The sequence below is a fragment of the Mytilus trossulus genome, chromosome 11 (genome assembly GCF_036588685.1).
Source record: "Mytilus trossulus isolate FHL-02 chromosome 11, PNRI_Mtr1.1.1.hap1, whole genome shotgun sequence".
In the NCBI taxonomy this organism is placed as follows: Eukaryota; Metazoa; Mollusca; class Bivalvia; order Mytilida; family Mytilidae; genus Mytilus; species Mytilus trossulus.
The window spans coordinates 40,491,591-40,510,125 of NC_086383.1; the positions used below are offsets into that span (position 1 = coordinate 40,491,591).

The following is an 18,535-nucleotide window of genomic DNA, read 5'->3' on the forward strand; positions in this document are numbered from 1 at the left end:
TACAATGTTTATTATATGCCTAATTCAAAACTTGTACATTTCTACCAATCATTTATAAAATTTTAGTTCGTTCATACCTCCATAGTTCGTTAGTGGTTGTATACGTTGTTCTGTTAGGTTCATTTGTTAATGGTTATGGATTCGATAAAAAAAAAATCCAATCAAGCAGACATCTTACATTTTCATTTATCAATGGTTATAGATCCGATATATTTTTTACAATCATACATCGTACATGAAAGAAATTGTGTAAAAAGTTTCGGATAAGGATGACAAATTGAATAACCCCAAGATATCAAAGAATAGTTATATATAGATAAACGGCTGTCTTGTTTAGTTTAGATAAAAAAAAACGTTCTTCACTTGAAAAAAAGAGGCGAAAGATAACTTTTGGACCACAGTGAAGGGACAAACTGGAATAGAAACAATCGACAGTGCTAGGACAAAAAGCAGATACTGAACCACATATGACAATTAAAGTGGTACCCAAAACTTTCACTAAAATTAATTTGGCTCGTTTTTATTTTCATAACGTGTAGCTGATTTTACAGAGTTATCTCCCTGTAGTAATAGGTACCACCTTAACTTTATAATAGTGACAACTTTTGGTCAATTAGAATTTCTACCTCCTTTAAAGTTATTTACGGGACTTTTTTTAAAACAGATAAACCAAAAAAATATTAACATTAAAGAATGTTGGTATTCAACAATACGAAAGCAACCAAAACGACACAGAAAAAGAAAATATAAACCAAGAGATCAAAACGGTCTTAATAACAGTATTGAGTCAAAAACCTGGTGTTCAGTGGTGGTCGTTTGTTGATATGGTTCATACTTGTTTCTCCTTTCTCGTCTATATAGATTATACCGTTGCTTTCTTGTTTGAATTGTTTATCGCCAGTAATTTTGTTGGCGCTTTAGAGCTTGCTGTTCGGTGTGAGCCAAGTCTGCGTGTTAAAGACAGAACTTTAGCATATTATTGTTTACCTTTAAAAATTGTGACCTGTATTGAGGGTTGTCTCATTGGCACTCATACCACATCTTCTTATATCTATTCAGAAAATTTCTGGTTCAAACCCCCCTACTTTCACCACCGAGTCGAAAATACAAGTTGAAAATAAATTCAGCAGGTACTAGCGAAGAACAGCCATCAATAGTTAATTTGAAATAATTCCCAAACATAAAGATACACACTAAGTTAACAACCACTGAAGAGGTCACTGGGTTGGAACAGGCACCTAAACATGAAGAAGGTTTAATTACTTTAAAACATGTTGAAGGTCTAAACTAGGTGGATTTTTTTTTTTAGATCTTATCCCTTCTTAAAGTATATATTTAAATATACTTCAAACATAAATATATATATAACGTTAAAACCACAATATATAATAAGATATATATATTTCAACATCCGTCGGCAAATATTATATGGATATTTACAATAAAGAAAGACATGTTTTTCTAAGGTATTTGTTATACATGTACTAATAAGTACATTGTAAACATAGGAGTTCAAATAGGTAATCAAAATAATGAGTTAACACAGCGGTAGTGTATGTTATTGTGTATAGACCCGTTAGACCTAAAGTTTATTATTCATTTTTTTAATAAATCTAGTATACATTTGTTTGTACATTTGCATTTCAGATTATAATACAAATAAGTAAATGCATATGTGTTATGTGTGGTTTCCATTGCGTCTTCAATGCTCTTCAACTTGGTACTTTGCTTTGGTTTTTACATGTTTTGATTCGAGCGTCAACGGCGAGTCTTTTGTTGACGAAAAGTGCACGCCTGGCAATCATTTTTAAGACTTTTACATCTTTGATGAGTTTTTCTTTAATTGCTTTTTACCTAGAAAGAAGTATCGTGCCATGATGTCAGGAGATTTTCAATCAGTAAAAAGTTCAGAAGTATTTCAAGTTAAATGAATTCGCCTGATGCGAAACTATTTTAACAAAGACGTTCTTTGCGTTTTTGTCCAATGCAAATGACTTTGACTGTGTGATTGCAGTGCATGCGTAGTCAGTTGTCAAATTTGCTATTTCTGTAAGGTGTTCATTTTGATTTATAACGACTTTTAGATTAACTGCTGGCGAGAAATCCATTTAGTCTTCGCATTATCTTTAGTAAGCACTGTTTCAAGTATGCAAGAAGATTTCAGAATTTAAAGTATTATTGTCAATTTGGCGTGATTAGACTTTGAAATTACAGTAACATTTGTATTGCTATTTCTCCGCTTAGCAAGCGGCATTAAGGAGTATTATCAATGACTAGTCGGCTCACAGTCATTAAAACGTGTCTGCCCAGATACCACTAACATATTCTCGTTCTGAATTTGATTTATATTTTTCGTTTTATAGATGTCCATCCATCAGGCGACCGAGTTATGCACAAAATGAGATGTTGAACAGGGGCGGATCCAACCATTTTCAAAATGGGGGTTCGGAACTTCCAAATATATGTATACAAGTATATGTCCCCATTTATATGCATTGGTCGTCGAAGAAAGTGGATTCCAACTTCGGAACCCTTACCCACCCTACACACCACTGTTAGGTTAACGTCAAAGCGACAGCAGCCAAAAGACAAAAAATGACGAAAAGGCTAAATAAGGGTCTATGGAGTCAAAATGAAGTACAATATCTTGTTCTTATAATGTAGCATTGTACATACAGTTTCTATATTCACACAAGTGTGACATGTAAGATACGGTACAGACAAATAGTGCAAAACCATAAAATTCAGTCAAATATTGATTCAACGCCCCCTGTGGATGTACATATATACCGAAGTCAACCAATATTAGGTCGTATTTAATAATATCTATGGAATTGCGTGACCAATCTCAAAAATATACGTTCAATCTCAGAAATATACGTCTATGATTGCAACAAATTGATCATAAGCTAGATGTTAGCATAACTTCTGCTGAAATTTTGTAATACTCCTGAGTATTGATTCATTCAAAGACAAATTCTAAGTAAAGTAGTATCGATCCAGTCCATACTGATTAGAGTTCATTAATTTTCTTACTTTGTTCTTTTTTTTTTACAGACATGAAGCAAGCGTTTGGTTTATTCGATAAGAATAACGATGGGAAAATCTCGAGTGATGAATTAGGCCGAGTGTTACGGACGTTAGGTCATAATTATTCCAATGATCAAGTTCAAGAAATGATCAGTAATGTAGATACAAATGGTAGGTATGAAATAGTTTAAGGTGTAAAAGCAAAATATTGTATATAAAAAAGAAGATGTGGTATGATTGCCAATGAGACAACTATCCACAAAAGACCAAAATGACACAAACATTAACAATTATAGGTCACCGTACGGCCTTCAACAATGAGCAAAGCCCATACCGCATGTAGTCAGCTATAAAAGGCCCCGATGTATGGAAAAGTGCACGCTGTTCGCATGTAAAATCACAAAAATACTGAACTCCAACGAAAATTTAAAGCGGAACGTCCCTAATCAAATTGCATATTTAAAAGCTCAGACACATCAAACAGATGGATATCAACTGTCACATTCCTGACTTAGTACAGGCATTTTCTTATGTAGAAAATGGAAGATTAAAACTACTTTTAAAAGACTGCTATAAATTATTGTTTACTTAGTATATGAATGAAGGAACTGAAACACAAAGACATAAAGGGTCCGTGTGCTTGTTTTCGAAATATAAGCCATTGAATATTTGGCGGGAAACGAATCTCTCTTGATTTTTTATACATTAAACATTGACATCTTTTTTCTTTCAAAAACTACAAAAAAAACCAATGATTTTATAAGATTTTCAAATACGATTTAAAACTATATGTGATAACATTATGAAAAGAAAAGTAAGAAGTTGTTTGCAAAATTTTTGATGGAACTGAATAGATAAGTCCAGAGGATTCCGTATACAATGTATCTGTCAAATTATAAAAAAAAACCAAGAGGCGCGATCATCCTAAAAGATGTGTTAGAAAATATATCAGTTGCCTTAGGCAAAAGTAACTATATACATTTGCTTTAGATAGTTTTGCATGATATCGAAAAAGCTGTTTTCTGAAGAATGCTCATTTGTTTAAGTCATGAATATCTATCACCACGATCTCGTAAGAATATTTTATCAAACTTTCTTGTAGAACCTGTTTTAATTTGATAAGTAAGTTAAGTATTGAGACAAAACATATAGTTTGCCCTCAAAGTTGATGGCCAAAAGATATAAAACTCCTAACAAGATTGTTTATTTTAAACCTGACACTTTGTTAAATTTCTGTCTTTGATTTTAATTGAATTTCCATTCATGGAACTAGCTAGTCAAATCAGACTTAAGGCTGATCGCTGCTAAAATAATATGCACAAGTAGTATAAACCGAAGGAAACACATCAGCTATGAACGGAAAACAACGGAAAAAGATCTAGAGGAACACTGAACTGCAAAATAACAAACGCCAACATACATAGAAACGGACTATTTGATAACAACATATTTCTACGGTGGCAGGATGCGGCCATGAAAGAAAAAAAGATATGTTGTTCCCTCAAGATACTATGTCGTTCCCTCAAGATGATATGTCGTTCCCACACGATAGCTATCTCGTTCCCTCAAGATGATATGTCGTTCCCTCAAGATACTATGTCGTTCCCACAAGATAGTTATCTCGTTCCCTCAAGACACTATGTCGTTTCCTCAAGATGTCATGTTGTTCCCTGAAGATAGTTATCTTGTTCCCTCAAGATACTAGTACTATGTCGTTCCCACAAGATACTATTTTGTTCCCTCAAGATGTTATGTCGTTCCCTCAAGTTATTATGTCGTTTCCTTACGAAAATATGTTGTTCCCTCAACATAGTTTTAAAGTTGTATTGATATTGCTATGTTGAGGGAACGAGTTAACTATCTTGAGGGAACAACATAGCATCTTGAAGGAACGACATATCATCTTGAGGGGAAAACATAGTATCTTGAGGGAACGACATAATATCTTGAGGGAACGACATGATATCTTGAGGGAACGAGATAGCATCTTGAGGGAACGACATAGTATCTTGAGGGAACAACATATTTTTTTTTCTTTGATGGCCGCATTCTGCCACCGTATATTTTAGACATGGTACAGAACAAAAAAAAAACGTGTTCAGTGAATTATAAATTGATTGATCATGATGGTTGCTTAAAGCCGCATTGACGCAAATTGTATATCATGGATGGAGCTTATTGGAATAGATGTGATTATATGATCAAAGCAAGATTAGTTCTTTAACCATAAGGCTATAGATCCTTCATTAATCTGAAAGTATCATTTAAAAAAAACACAAATATACTGCGTGGATGAAGAAAAACTAGCATGTTCGTGGAATTTAATGTAGTGGTTTGCCAAAGTCTTTATAGAAGCGTGTAGAAAATTTGTCATTCGTTGGACATTTAATTTCGTGGTTAACCTAAACCCACGAAATCCAAGAAAATTAGTAACCAACGAACAAAAATGAATCCACAGTAAGCTGAAAATCGCGATCAATGATATTCATGGTAGTCAAACATTAAAATAAAATATCTGCAATAATCTACACCGAAACACAAATAAACTCTGCTTATGTCTCTCCCTCAATTTTTTTTGGATAAGTCCACTTGTGCATTTCTTTCTCAAATTTAGATGCTGCAGTTTATACTCAAGGCTCGCCTATATTTAAAATGCAAAATGGTAAATTAAAGTGATTCTTTATGGGAAAATATATTTGATAAGGCATAAAGATAAGCACCCAAGCAAAGAGCATAACAGTTTATTCCTATTTTTATTCATTTTTTTGGCAAGTGCTAAACTGATGTCTTGTCTACTGTTGAGAGAAAAATATATGAATTTTAGAACATATGGGAATTTATAATCATTGCTAAATTCCCTGGCAATGGCATTACAATTTCAGACATTTTTGTGATGTATCTTAATATACTTGAATATTCATTTGGCTTGATAATTTTATGTTTGAAATAAGAGGATAGCTTTAAGCCAAGATAAATGAAATGAGAGAGAGATGTGGGGTGAACAACAATGAGACATAAACCTATAGACACAACATGTACCAAAAAAAAAAGGTCCCTTGGGGTCAACGTTTACAAAACACTATTAATATATAAATATATAGATATAGGAAGCTGTGGTACACGTATAAGTGCCAAAGAGACAACTCTCCAATTAAGTATCAATTCATTAAAGTAAACGTCAAGGTACGGCCTTGAACACGGAGCCTTGGCTCACACCGAGCAGAAACCTATAAAGGGCCCAACACTATCAAGTGTAAAACCATTCAAACGGGAAATCAATGGTCTAACCTATATAAAACGAGAAACCATATATATGTCAAGTAACAAATCGCCTCTAGTCCGGACAAGTTTATAAAAAAAATTAAAAGACTATTTTGATGAATCTAAATTTAATTTTGAACGGAATAGAGTATATTGAATATTATAATAAATGGTAACCTATCACCATTACTAGACGAAGCCATTCCATTTAATGTTCCACGTTTTAGTGAATCCCTCGTCTTATCGACGATTTCACAATAAACTAATCGAAAAGATGTTGATTTGAAAGATTAAAGGAAGTATTTACTTATATTATCTTGACAATCAGATGAACGACCTTGAGTATTATATGAGAGAAGGTTATTTATTTGTTTATTACTTTTATTTATTTATTCGCATATTTAAATGTTTACCACCATATGCTAATTTTAGACATCAAATTTGTATAGAAATCGAGTTCTCTGTAATTTATACAAAATCTATCATCTTTGTCGCATTAGTTTAGAGTTGTAATGGTCCAGAACGCTCTTAAATCAAACTTCTGAATAGGATCGTCAATATATATGTGTTTGACATGTACCAATAACCTTGAAATTATTGTCATATGTAAATGGTGACCTAATTCAATTTAAACAAATTAAAATACTTGCATATTTAAGTTTGATGAAGATTTGGCCGCAACCTTTTGTATTTTCATTAATATTCGTTTTTGCTGTTTCATCATTTTTTTCAATTATTATATGGGCGATTTAATAAATCCATACTAATTTTAGATATTTTTGCGTCTGACTTATACAATGTTCACTTATGCTTAATCGAAATAGTTTGACAAAAAGTTGAAGGACAATTGAGATGATATCTTTGAGTTGTACACTTAAATTTATAAATGTTTGCTAAAAAAATGTCCAGTGGCAACTATTTTTTTAGTGCTTCAGAAGACAGAAGCAAACCAACCATTTCACACAACTAGTAAGTCCTGTACAGGGGTAGACCGGATTGAATAGCTGATGTACCCTCCAACAGGCCACTTCGGATCCATCAAAGAATTGTCCAGAATGAGCCGGTTTACCTAACTGGTGTATGATCGATATTTGCAAGATTTTCCTCAGATAAAACAAGTCTCAAATAAAAACGTTTTCAACAAGCTAACGCTAATACAGTGGTAGAGTGTTATTGGTTTTATCTTAGTTCCGTATTTCCCAGCTCTGTATGACTATAACGCAATATGTATTTCTTTAAAAGTTCTCTTCCTATTTCAGAAAACGGGTATGTAGAATTTGATGAATTTATAACTATGATGAAGCGTTGGCAACACAATTTGTCATGTGACACCGAATGTGCGTCTGCTCCAGTAAAACCAGCAGACGATAAACATTATGAAGCATTCAAAGCTTTTGATATGGATGGCAATGGGTATATAGACAAACATGAACTTAAATACACAATGCGCAGACTCGGGGAAAATTTATCAGACGATGATATTAAAGCAATGTTTAAAGAGGCAGATTTAAATGGAGACGGACTTATAGATTTCAACGGTAAGTGAATGGCGTTTGGTTAGAGTGTAATTAAACAGTTTGAAAGTATAAATAATGAAACCCCAAGATGATATGTCACAGGGCTAAAACTGATGTCGCAACTCCTTTTTGTAAAAATTACACATACTGTGGATTCATTAATATTCGTGGGATACCCAATTTTCGGGGATTTCGTTGGTACATAGGAACTACAAATTTAAATATTCAACGAATTGCCATGTTCCTGAAGGAATGTGTGCAGACTTTGCCTAAACCGAAATTAAATATCGACGAATATGCAAGTTTACTAAAACCACGAAAATTGGTACCCACGAGAATAAATGAATCCACAGAACACGGATTTTGCCCTTCTTTTAAGCCCAACTAAGCTCTCATGCTCTTGAACATTTTAATCTTATGGTTTTGATTCTCAAAACTTATAACTTTGGCCGTGATACAAAACACATACAAAGGGAGGCAATCCAAGTTTTATTAATGACACTAAAAGTACAACATCTGATTAACTTAATGAGTATCTTTTTCGTCTTCAGTCTTTTCACTTTCGTTCACTTTGGTGTAGTATACATATTTATTACATTAACTTCATAATCAACAGCTGTAACATGACAGATACAGTTATGCACGGGATTTGACCTCTTAGAAATCAATGTAAGAATGCCCTAAATAGCAAACTGTTGTCTAAAATAGAAATGGCTAATAATATATCGATCATGGATTGATGAATGGTATATCATTTCGGAGCTATGTTTCTATTTATAGAGTATAATTGTGATCTATAAACCTGTATGTATAATTTAGTATAATTCAGAGACATGCTTATAATGATTAATAAGAATAAAAATGCAAACCCGAGTTATACAACAGCTTAGATCAATAGATTGAAATATAATATAATATCAGTAAATATTTAGTTTGTGTTTGATTGGATTCCAGTAGACTACTTAAAAGACTGTTCATCATTAAACAAATACGTAGTATAAACTATACGTGCTATATTTCATCAGGAATATAGTAGTTAAACTAATATAAAGTTGAGTTACCATGGTAAAATAGAAACGTTAAACATCCATGCCGTTTAATATTTTGCTGTGACCTTTATTTTCATTGTTTTCATTAATATATTGCTTTTTCAGAATTTAAGCGGCTACTACATCATTTCTGCCCGGAATGAACGAACTATTAGAACATTGTTATGGAAACCATTACGTCAGTGATCACGTGACTCCAAGTGTCCAATCACGATGCAATATATAGTTATCCAAGGAAAACTTAATGGATGGAGCGATCACTGGAGTTGTTTCTTGATATTATTCATTTCCCATACCAGTGATTGAAGTTAGTTGGAAGAAGTGTTTTATTTGATTTTCTAAAACAAAAACCAGGAGGTTCTCAATATTTATAAAAGAGTACATGCAACTGTGGCCATTCTGAAAAACTTTCTATTTTGACAAAGCAAAGCCGTTCTTTCTCTCAAAACTATAAGTAGATATATAACCCAGCATTTTCTCATGAACATAAGTAAGGAGGGGTATTGCCATTTCATTTTTAGAAATGGAAATGTAAAGTATTTGATATTTCATTTATGCAACGAAATAATCTCTGATATGTTCATTATAGATGTATCTGTAAATTTACTGCAATTGTTAAGGTTTAACTTTTCCTAATTAAATTTTGGAACTTACCAGTTGCATTTAAATGAGTGCTGAATCTTTTGATAAAATACATGGAAAACGTAGTTTGAATAATCAATTCTACACAGATTTTGAGAACCTCCTGTTCTTTATATATTTCTATTGTGATACCTCTTAGAATACTCAAATTATCAGACAAAGCCAGTGTGATAAGTTATTATAGTTGTAGGAGTTGTCTTTCTTGATAAGTTTTTATACTTGTAGCAGTTGTCTTTCTTATCCTAGAATATTATTTATAAAGTTAAACTTTAATTTTTTTCGAATTTGAATATTTTGAATATCATGCCTCTTTGCATGTAGATATGATAAAGATGTATTTTAATCTTGAGCTAATTAAATTTTAGTTAATTTTGATTAAAAATTATTTGTTAAGAATAATAGATGATTATGGTGCGGAGATTTATATAAGTGTTACTACGCAATTTTCGTTGTCTATATAGAAATATACTAAACAATTACATTTATTAAACGTAACAATAGTGTAGTAGTAATTTTCGTATCATAATAGATGAAAAACTGAACTTCTTAATTTAAAATATTTAAACAAAAATAAAATGACTAATAAAATGACTATCTTCCAGTAGAAAAAAAAAGCTCTATTCAAAGTAATATACCAAAAATAACTTAACTCCACGGAAATTCAAAACGTAAAGTCCTTTATCAAATTGATAAAACCAATGATTTGTACCAATTCAGTACTTATTAATAGTTGATTATAACTAAAACTTTTTCATTGAAATATTTATCACCAGTTATGAACTGTATTAAACTACCAATTTTTGATTGTTTTTTTTAATAAGATGTTGAACCTTGAAACCAATTTCAGTCTAACTAAAGTTAAAATACCTTATTGTAGTAAATAAATGGTATGCTAATTTAAGTTTGTGGTAAAATTCGCGAATATAAATATAATACACTGGTTCTTGTCTGATGAGATTTCCTAAATTCAATACAACACATTCCATAGTGGTAGACTTATATATGTTATCATATAAACCTTTGTTCCCTAATTATAGAACATTTCTACTGGAATACTGCTACTCATGTTTGTATCATAAGGTTTATAGCTAAAATGCAGATAGAACACACACAAGTGCTGCTTTGTAACTGTTATTAGTGCTACATATAAAAGTTTATTAACTTTTCCATTAACAAATATTAGCAAAGGCGCTGTCAATAAGCTCATCATAGATACCCTGGCGAAAATTTTACACTTACACCAGACGCGCGTTTCGTCTACAAAAGACTCACCAGAGACGCCCAATTAAACAAATGTTTTAAATGCCAAATAAAGTACGAAGTTGTATAGCATTGAAGACCAAAAATTCCTCAAATTTAACTGACAATGTTTACAACTTTTAATGAATGTATGCATGCATTCTGAATTTAATTTAATACTTCGAATCAATTTTTACACCTATTTGAAAGAAATGAACAATTTTGATGCAATGTAAAATAAGATGGTCACTGTGAGCTAATGTGGTAGAAACAGCTTTACATGTTTAAAGAAAACACAAAGCTAAACTGTATTTAAATTTCTGATTAAATGATTTCTTTTCGTCAGTTCATAATGAATTTGAAGTTAAAAAAACCAGCTATAAATAAGCATGCTTATTTATTAAAAAAAATGTTTAAAGGCATTGTGAAATCAGTAACTTTAGTTAAGTATAAAAAAAAGGGCATTTTTATTTACAAGAATCTTATTTGTTTGTCTCATTCGTTTCTTTTTATATTGTTGTTGTATATTTAAGTTAAATTAAAAACAACCGAAATACATTTTTAAATTTTGAGATTTATAAATGAAAATAGTGTGATTGGATTCTTGAACCAATCAATTGAAAAAAGGTGCAGCAAGAACGAATCAGATGGAAAAATTCCAATTTACAAACCAGTCTGCTATGCAGTATAAATGTTGACATATTTATGCAATTGTACATAGACATTTGTACACGTTTGGGAGTTTGACTAAGTTATGAGAGACAACTCTTAAAATCATTAATGCGTTTGAAGTCATCATTTTTCTAAAACAATTTGTGAAACGAAATTAAGTTGGTCAGTGTCATTAAGAAACTTACTGTTAATTTACGAAAATAGTTGACACAAACGTGATAGTGATGTTTAAGGGTTATCTCCCTTGATGTTAGTTCTGCCTCCTTTAAAAGAAAATATTAACGATAGTTTATATTCTGATTAATCTGATGTTTATGTAATTGTTTAATACATGAGCATCTATTATGTTATGAATCAATGCTTATTATTTTGTTAGGCGAAATGTATAAGTATTTGAAAATGGCATTTGTTATTCCAACTTTTGGAAAAAAATGTAGAAGTTTAAAATTAGACAAGAATTCTTAGTAGTTCGTATTATTAATTTAGTCTGCTGTTCTGTTTTTAAAAGGAAAGTTATAAAAAACGTTGATAATAGATTTTTTTTTGTGAAATGTTGTGTAAATATATTTTTACTGATCAGGAATGTTAATATTATCATCATCATCTCATTTATTTGAAGTTGTTTCCTTTTGAATGTTAGATTTTTTAGTTCCTTTTCAAATATCTTTAAAAAAAAAAGGCTAGATAGAAGTAATTTTGTATACTCATATGAGCGTACTAAGTCGGGACATTATTCAACAATAAGCATGCAATATTCCTATACTGTTATCTGCTAAAATATTTCTCATTTGAAAGCTTTCATTTTTTTTTATCAATTTGTTGTTGATATTTTAGAGTTTACATTTTCAATAGGGCACTTTTATCATTTGTCTATTGTACTTGTTGTGTTTTGCTCATACGTCCATGTTTTGTAATTTTGTTTCGTTTAGGTCATCCTAAATATGTTTAATTTGTTAACACCAATATCATGATATTTATTTATTTAAGAGGTAAATGATTATTTGGTAAATGTGGTCAGGAAAAAGAACAATATTTTCACTTTGATAACTATTTCCACTATACGTAAGAAGATTTATGATAGATATTTAATGTAACACTGAGATAAAGCCATATACAAATGCATAACGGGAACAGTTTGTTGCTGTGTTTAACGTTATATTCTGAACTAAAAAATGTATATCTTGTAGCAAGATAATGCATGCTTCCATTAAGGATCAAATGTTTAAATTTTCAACCTACAATGTACATATAGTTTGAAATGAATGATTTTTAGCCATGGCGTTGTCAGTTTGTTTTAAATTTATGAGTTTGACTGTCCCTTTGGGATCTTTCGTCGCTCTTTTAAGTGATGTTGCAAATTCAAAATACGTTTTTTATAGTCCTGTGATTTCATGTTGTCATTTAATGTTAGCGTTAACAAAAAACCTACTTCGTATCCCCCTTCCCTTTACCTTGATAAAACTATTATTCCCCAGAATATATGGAAACTGTTGTAAGGAGTACATATATATTATTTCTATAATTACCTTATTTAATATTTTATGTAGATAATATTTCTGATATTAATTACTGTGATATTTAAGGGGCAAATGATAACAAAATTGCAGACAAATATAGTTAGTTTCAATTAGTAATCACATCATTTATATATTAATTTTCAAGTATAAAAAGTACAATTAAAGATACAGTTTGAAATCTTCCATCCCTGTCTTTAAGTATACTTTACATTCCCTTTAAAGTTTGAAACCTCGTGATAAAACCCTTGATGCAATGTAGTAGTATGAACTTTTGGTAGATTTGTGATATCATATAGACTAACAAAATGTCGTTCAATTCGTTTGTTTAGTTCTTTTTCATAACAGTTACTGTGTTTTAGTTGTCGCGAATTGTTGAACTCTTATAGACTGATAAAACCAATATCATGATAAAATGAAACATTTTTAGTTTGATAAATAAACAATTATTGTAATTTAAGGGTTCTGTGATTTAATTTGAAATACAAGTGGTCAAAAGTTCTATGTTACCCTTATGGTGTGTTGGTGAAGATAATCAGTTCAAATTCTTAAAATCAACACAAAACTAAATGCTAAGTTACATTGATATTATATGATAAATGATGATGAAAACATAATTAAATAGTATGTCATTAACAATCTTTTCAGATCTTGTGTAAGAAATGTTTAACTTGATTTTTTAAATACAAAAAGAAAACTTTCCTTCAGATTTCCAAATATTTATTTCTAATTTAAAAATAAACCACAAGATGACTTAAAAAGTTTGACATTTAGAAGAGATACAAAAGGGAATAAACTCTTACTGTGCATATAAGAATGAATTATGATTGATTTTTTTTTGTTTAATTTATTTCTCTGTGTACTGTTTTATGTCATGTTTTCACCTGTGTGATCTCTTTAATTTAATGCACGATACATATTTTATATTTTCATATGTTCAAGATATGTAAATATATTTAAAACCTTGAATAAATTCCAGTTGAGATTACATAAATGATAAAAATGAGTTTTTTTTCTTTTAACCTAAAAAGTAAAAATAACAAAATGCCGAACTCAGAGGAAATTCAAACCGGAAATACCCTAAGCATATGCAAAATCAATAGCTCATACACATTAGTCGATGTATTACTGACTTGGTACAGGCTTTCTCTTATTTAGACTATTTAAATTTTATTCGTTTATTTACTTCTATTTATCCCCCATCACCTACACAACACTTTCATCCAGAGAACTATGTACAGACGCCTTTATTGTTCGTGGCACATTCGCGTATAAGCTGCGATTAGTCGAAGAGTGAAATAACAAAAAATCCGAACTCCGAGGAAATAAAAAAAAGTCCGTTAGCAAATAGCAAAATCAAGAGCTCAAACACATCAAGCAAATTGATAACAACTGGCACATACTTTTTCTTTTGTAAACCATGTAAATCCAATTCGTTTATTCGATTCTCTGTATATATACTTCATCACCTATAAAACAGTTTGCACTAGGAGGACTGTTTACAGCCGCTTTTGTTGTTCGTTGTTAAAATTAAAATGACAAACATGAGGAACTCAGATAAAAATTCAAAATGGGAAGTTCCTAATCAAATGGCAAACTCAAAAGCTCCAACTCATTAAACGGATGGATCACAACTGTCATAGTTATGACTTGCTACATGCATTTGTGTGTAAAACAGTATGAAATAAACCTGGTGTTATAGCTAGATAAACCTCTCATTTGTACGACAGTTGTATAATATCCCATTATATTGACATCGATGTTTGACCAAACAAAGACTCATTATAGGTACATATGTCCAAAATAGGGGTTCATAATTTTTTATCAGATGCGAATAGTCCTAGTTTCACTCTTAGCCTGGTTAAAACCAAATTGGTTTTTCTATTCGTGTTTGATGAGTCTCTGCCATGTAGACTGTTTATAGGATTAAGTAAGGATTAGCTGGGTCTTATTAAGATGCATATTTTTGTGTAGCGTGATGTGTGATTTCCTATGAGATCACTAATAATCAGTGACCTACGGGTGAGAATGAACACACCTTTAACTGGTCACCATGTGTACTTTAACGGTGTGCAAAACCGATGCATTTTGGTGACAAATAAAATGCCCATTCAAACAATGCAAAAAAAATTCAGAAGCTCTTTTCTATACTACTAGAGGAAAAGACCGATTTCATTTTGCAGCTTCTCCTCTAAAATATTCGCAAAATTTAAAAACATTTTGTTTCAACACTTGCCCAATTGTACGGCCGCGATTTCGAGAGCATCTTCTAGTTGAATTTAAAGAAAGAGACACTAATCAACAACACTTGAAATTATAATCACCTTTCTGTAGTTTAAACAAATAAGTAATCGGTAGTTCTCTGTGTACATCATTTGGCACATAGGCAGCTAAAAATCAATATATTAGTCAACCGGAAAGATTCATTTCGAAAGTGGTACCCAGCTGTATAATTTACCTTAATTAACAGTTGATTAATTTAAAAAACCAGTGTTAACTCACAATATAACGTTTACGACTGGCTTTTTTGTTTAAGTCGCTGCTCCTTACAAGGAAGCTATTCAACCCAGAGTTCCAAGTGGTGAAGTGAAAATCATCTTTTCGTAAATATTACGGACACAATCAAGTTAGTTGACCGTTATGGAATATCTGTCTTACAGATGATGTCGGATATGTTCCTTGTGTCGTAACTACAATCCTGTTCCCTTTTCACGAAAGTGACCTACTAAATAAACTTATCATAGCTACCAGGACTAACATTTGTATATACGCCAGACGCGCGTTTCGTCTACAAAAGACTCATCAGTGACGCTCGAATCCAAAAAAGTTTAAAAGACCAAATAAAGTACGAAGTTGAAGAGTTTTGAGGACCAAAATTCCTAAAAGTGTTGCCAAATACAGCTGAGATAATCTATGCCTGAGGTAGAAAAGCCTTAGTATTTCAAAAAAATCTAATTTTGTAAACAGTTAATTTATAAATATATCCATATCAATTACAATGTAGACTACTAGTATTTACCGGGTTTGTAATAACATGAGCAACACAAACGGTGCAACATAATGGGAAGGATCTACTAACCATTTCACAGTTTATGGTGGGGTTCGTGTTGCTCGGTATTTGTTTTCTATGTTGTGTAAAGTGTACAATTGTTTTTCTGTTGGCATTTTCTTTTTTATCCATAAATAAACTCATCAGAGTTACCAGGATTAAATTGTGTGTGTACGCCAGACGCGCGTTTCGTCATGGCGTTGTCAGTTTGTTTTCCAAAATAAGTTTGAATGTCCCTCGAATATCTTTCGCCCCTCTCTCTTAACACCAACACTCCCCTTAAAGTATTTTTCTTCGTCATTTTGGTGAAAGTTGACAACAAGGACTGTTCCATATAAGGTACATATTGATAGCTAACAAACATTTTCCCCTTCTGATGACATTAAACAAAAAAAGTATTTACAAAAATACCGAACCTCGAGGTAAATTCAAACAGAATTCGAAAAGGGCTATAAAAATTGACAAAATAAAATGTTACATCATATCAACATAACAACTTCTAACGTTTGCTTGATGCAGGAATTTTCCAAAAGATGGTGGGTTAATTCTGATTTTATAGCTAGCTTAGCTTCACATTTGTATGACAGTTGTTCATAGGTTAAAGCAATATTTTCATAAATTCATATGTGACAATAAAAGTTCCGAGCCACATTATTTGAAAAAAGAAAAATGCAAACATGGAAGTTATTTTCAATCTAAAACAACCTTAAGTATAACCGGATCAGGTAAGTAGTCAAAGAAATAAAGGTCTCATATAGGAGTTTTTTTCTAAAGTATCACTCCACCTGACACACGGATACTATTATATTGCGTAGTTTCTGTCACCAAAGGAATATCGGACTCATGCTAAGCAATCTTTACATGTACGATACGAGTATATTTGTTGGTTTTGACATCGGTTTATTCAACTTTTTTTGCATTTGAGATGCAAATTGTAGGTTGGTGAGCCAAGGCTCACCAATCTCCCAATTGCATTTGTTACGGCTCAATGATTATGAAATTTGGCGATCGTACTCCACGACAAATGTGCGTCTTTAAAAAACCACACAGTAAAGCTATTGGCTGTTTCCGACAAATTTAATTTTGATGATTCATGCGAATGTCTAAGTAAAAAAAAAATGATACCTACGAATACTATTTGGTCCTTCCTTTGTTAGATTTGTCTAATAAAACATGTACCGTTTGGTAAAGTATCAATAGCCAATATGAATTTCATATCAAACCAGGGCTAACTGAGGCCATCATAACTAACAAGAAGAGTGTCATGTGTTAATGAACTATACCCACCGTTTTGGAATTTACCTCGAAGTTCATTAATTTTGTTTATTCTTTTTATTAAACGTAATTAACTTTTAATAATATTTGTAACGAAAAATATGTGAAATGCAGCATACCTTGACAATTCGGTGGATAATAACAGCAGCAAAAATCTGGACGACTGTTTATTTTCCGTATGTTAAGAATCGTATATTTGTTTTTGTAATTTGTTTTCGTATTATACTTGATGTGTTTCCGTCGTATTTTGTTTGAAATCAGATGTTTTTCTTCAATTTCATATAGTTATGACTGATTAAAAGCGGTATACTACTATTGACTTTATTTTCCTGTATAGTCGTTCAAATGGCTCACAAACCAATAATCCAAAGGAAGTTTTTTTTTACTTGTAGTGGTATTTCTTAAAAGTTATCATTTCGAACACGTATAAAGAGGGATAATCAAATTTAAGACGATGGCAAAAAAAGAAACTACTTATATCATTTGAGTGACGGAAGCAATGAGAAACCAAATAGATGTAATCCCAAAATACTAATTTCCGTTGATCAATAGTCGTTAATACGAATTTCAAAGTAATCGATCCATATTTTAGTTTTTCTTTCCGCATCTGCCCACTTATACATCAAAATTAACGGCTGAAAATCATCAAATATTTTGTATTTCGATATGAATTAGGTTTCGTTTATCATACATTCAAACAAAAAAGTTTTCTTTGTTAATGTTGGAATCGTGTCCTTTAACGATTACATCTTAATCACAACTGATTATTTGTAGGGTCCATTATAAATTGTTGTTCGGTAAGGGTAAAGTCTCTGTACTTTGATCTAAAATGATTTGCTATTACACATTGTGACTTAAATGGAGATTTATCTGGCACTCATAACGCATCTACTTTTATATATATTCACAATACACAAAAGCTATAAGTATAGAAGAGCATTGTGATTCTAACTTTTTATTGTTTTTAATGACCATAAAAAAAGGACCAACCAGGTTTAACCCACCATGTTTCCCTTTGAAAATGTCCTGTACCAAGTCAGAAATATGGCCATTGTTATAGTATAGTTGGTTTCTTTGTGTGTTTCATTTTAACGTTGTGTCATTTGTTTTCACTTATTTTTGAATGTTAATTCACATTACTATAAGACGTGTCACGGTACTTATCTATCGTTCATGTATTTGGTTTTGATGTTACATTTGTTATTCTCATAGGATTTTGTTTAATGCTTAGTCCGTTTCTGTGTGTGTTACATTTTAATGTTGTGTCGTTGTTCTCCTCTTATATTT

At 31.5% G+C, this 18,535-nt stretch overlaps 1 protein-coding gene across 8 annotated transcripts in view; it reads left to right on the forward strand.

Annotated features, from left to right (window-relative positions):
* The window catches only part of LOC134691095 (neo-calmodulin-like), an 82,669-nt gene extending 72,594 nt beyond the window's left edge, over positions 1-10,075 (forward strand). For all 8 annotated transcript variants that reach the window (XM_063551319.1, XM_063551320.1, XM_063551323.1 and 5 more), the window contains exons 3-5: positions 3,058-3,201; positions 7,551-7,829; positions 8,963-10,075. In XM_063551319.1, the coding sequence (XP_063407389.1) occupies positions 3,058-3,201; positions 7,551-7,829; positions 8,963-9,000 (461 nt within the window). In that variant the 3' untranslated portion in view covers positions 9,001-10,075. The remainder of the gene's footprint in view (positions 1-3,057; positions 3,202-7,550; positions 7,830-8,962) is intronic.
* The last annotated feature ends 8,460 nt before the right edge of the window (positions 10,076-18,535 follow it).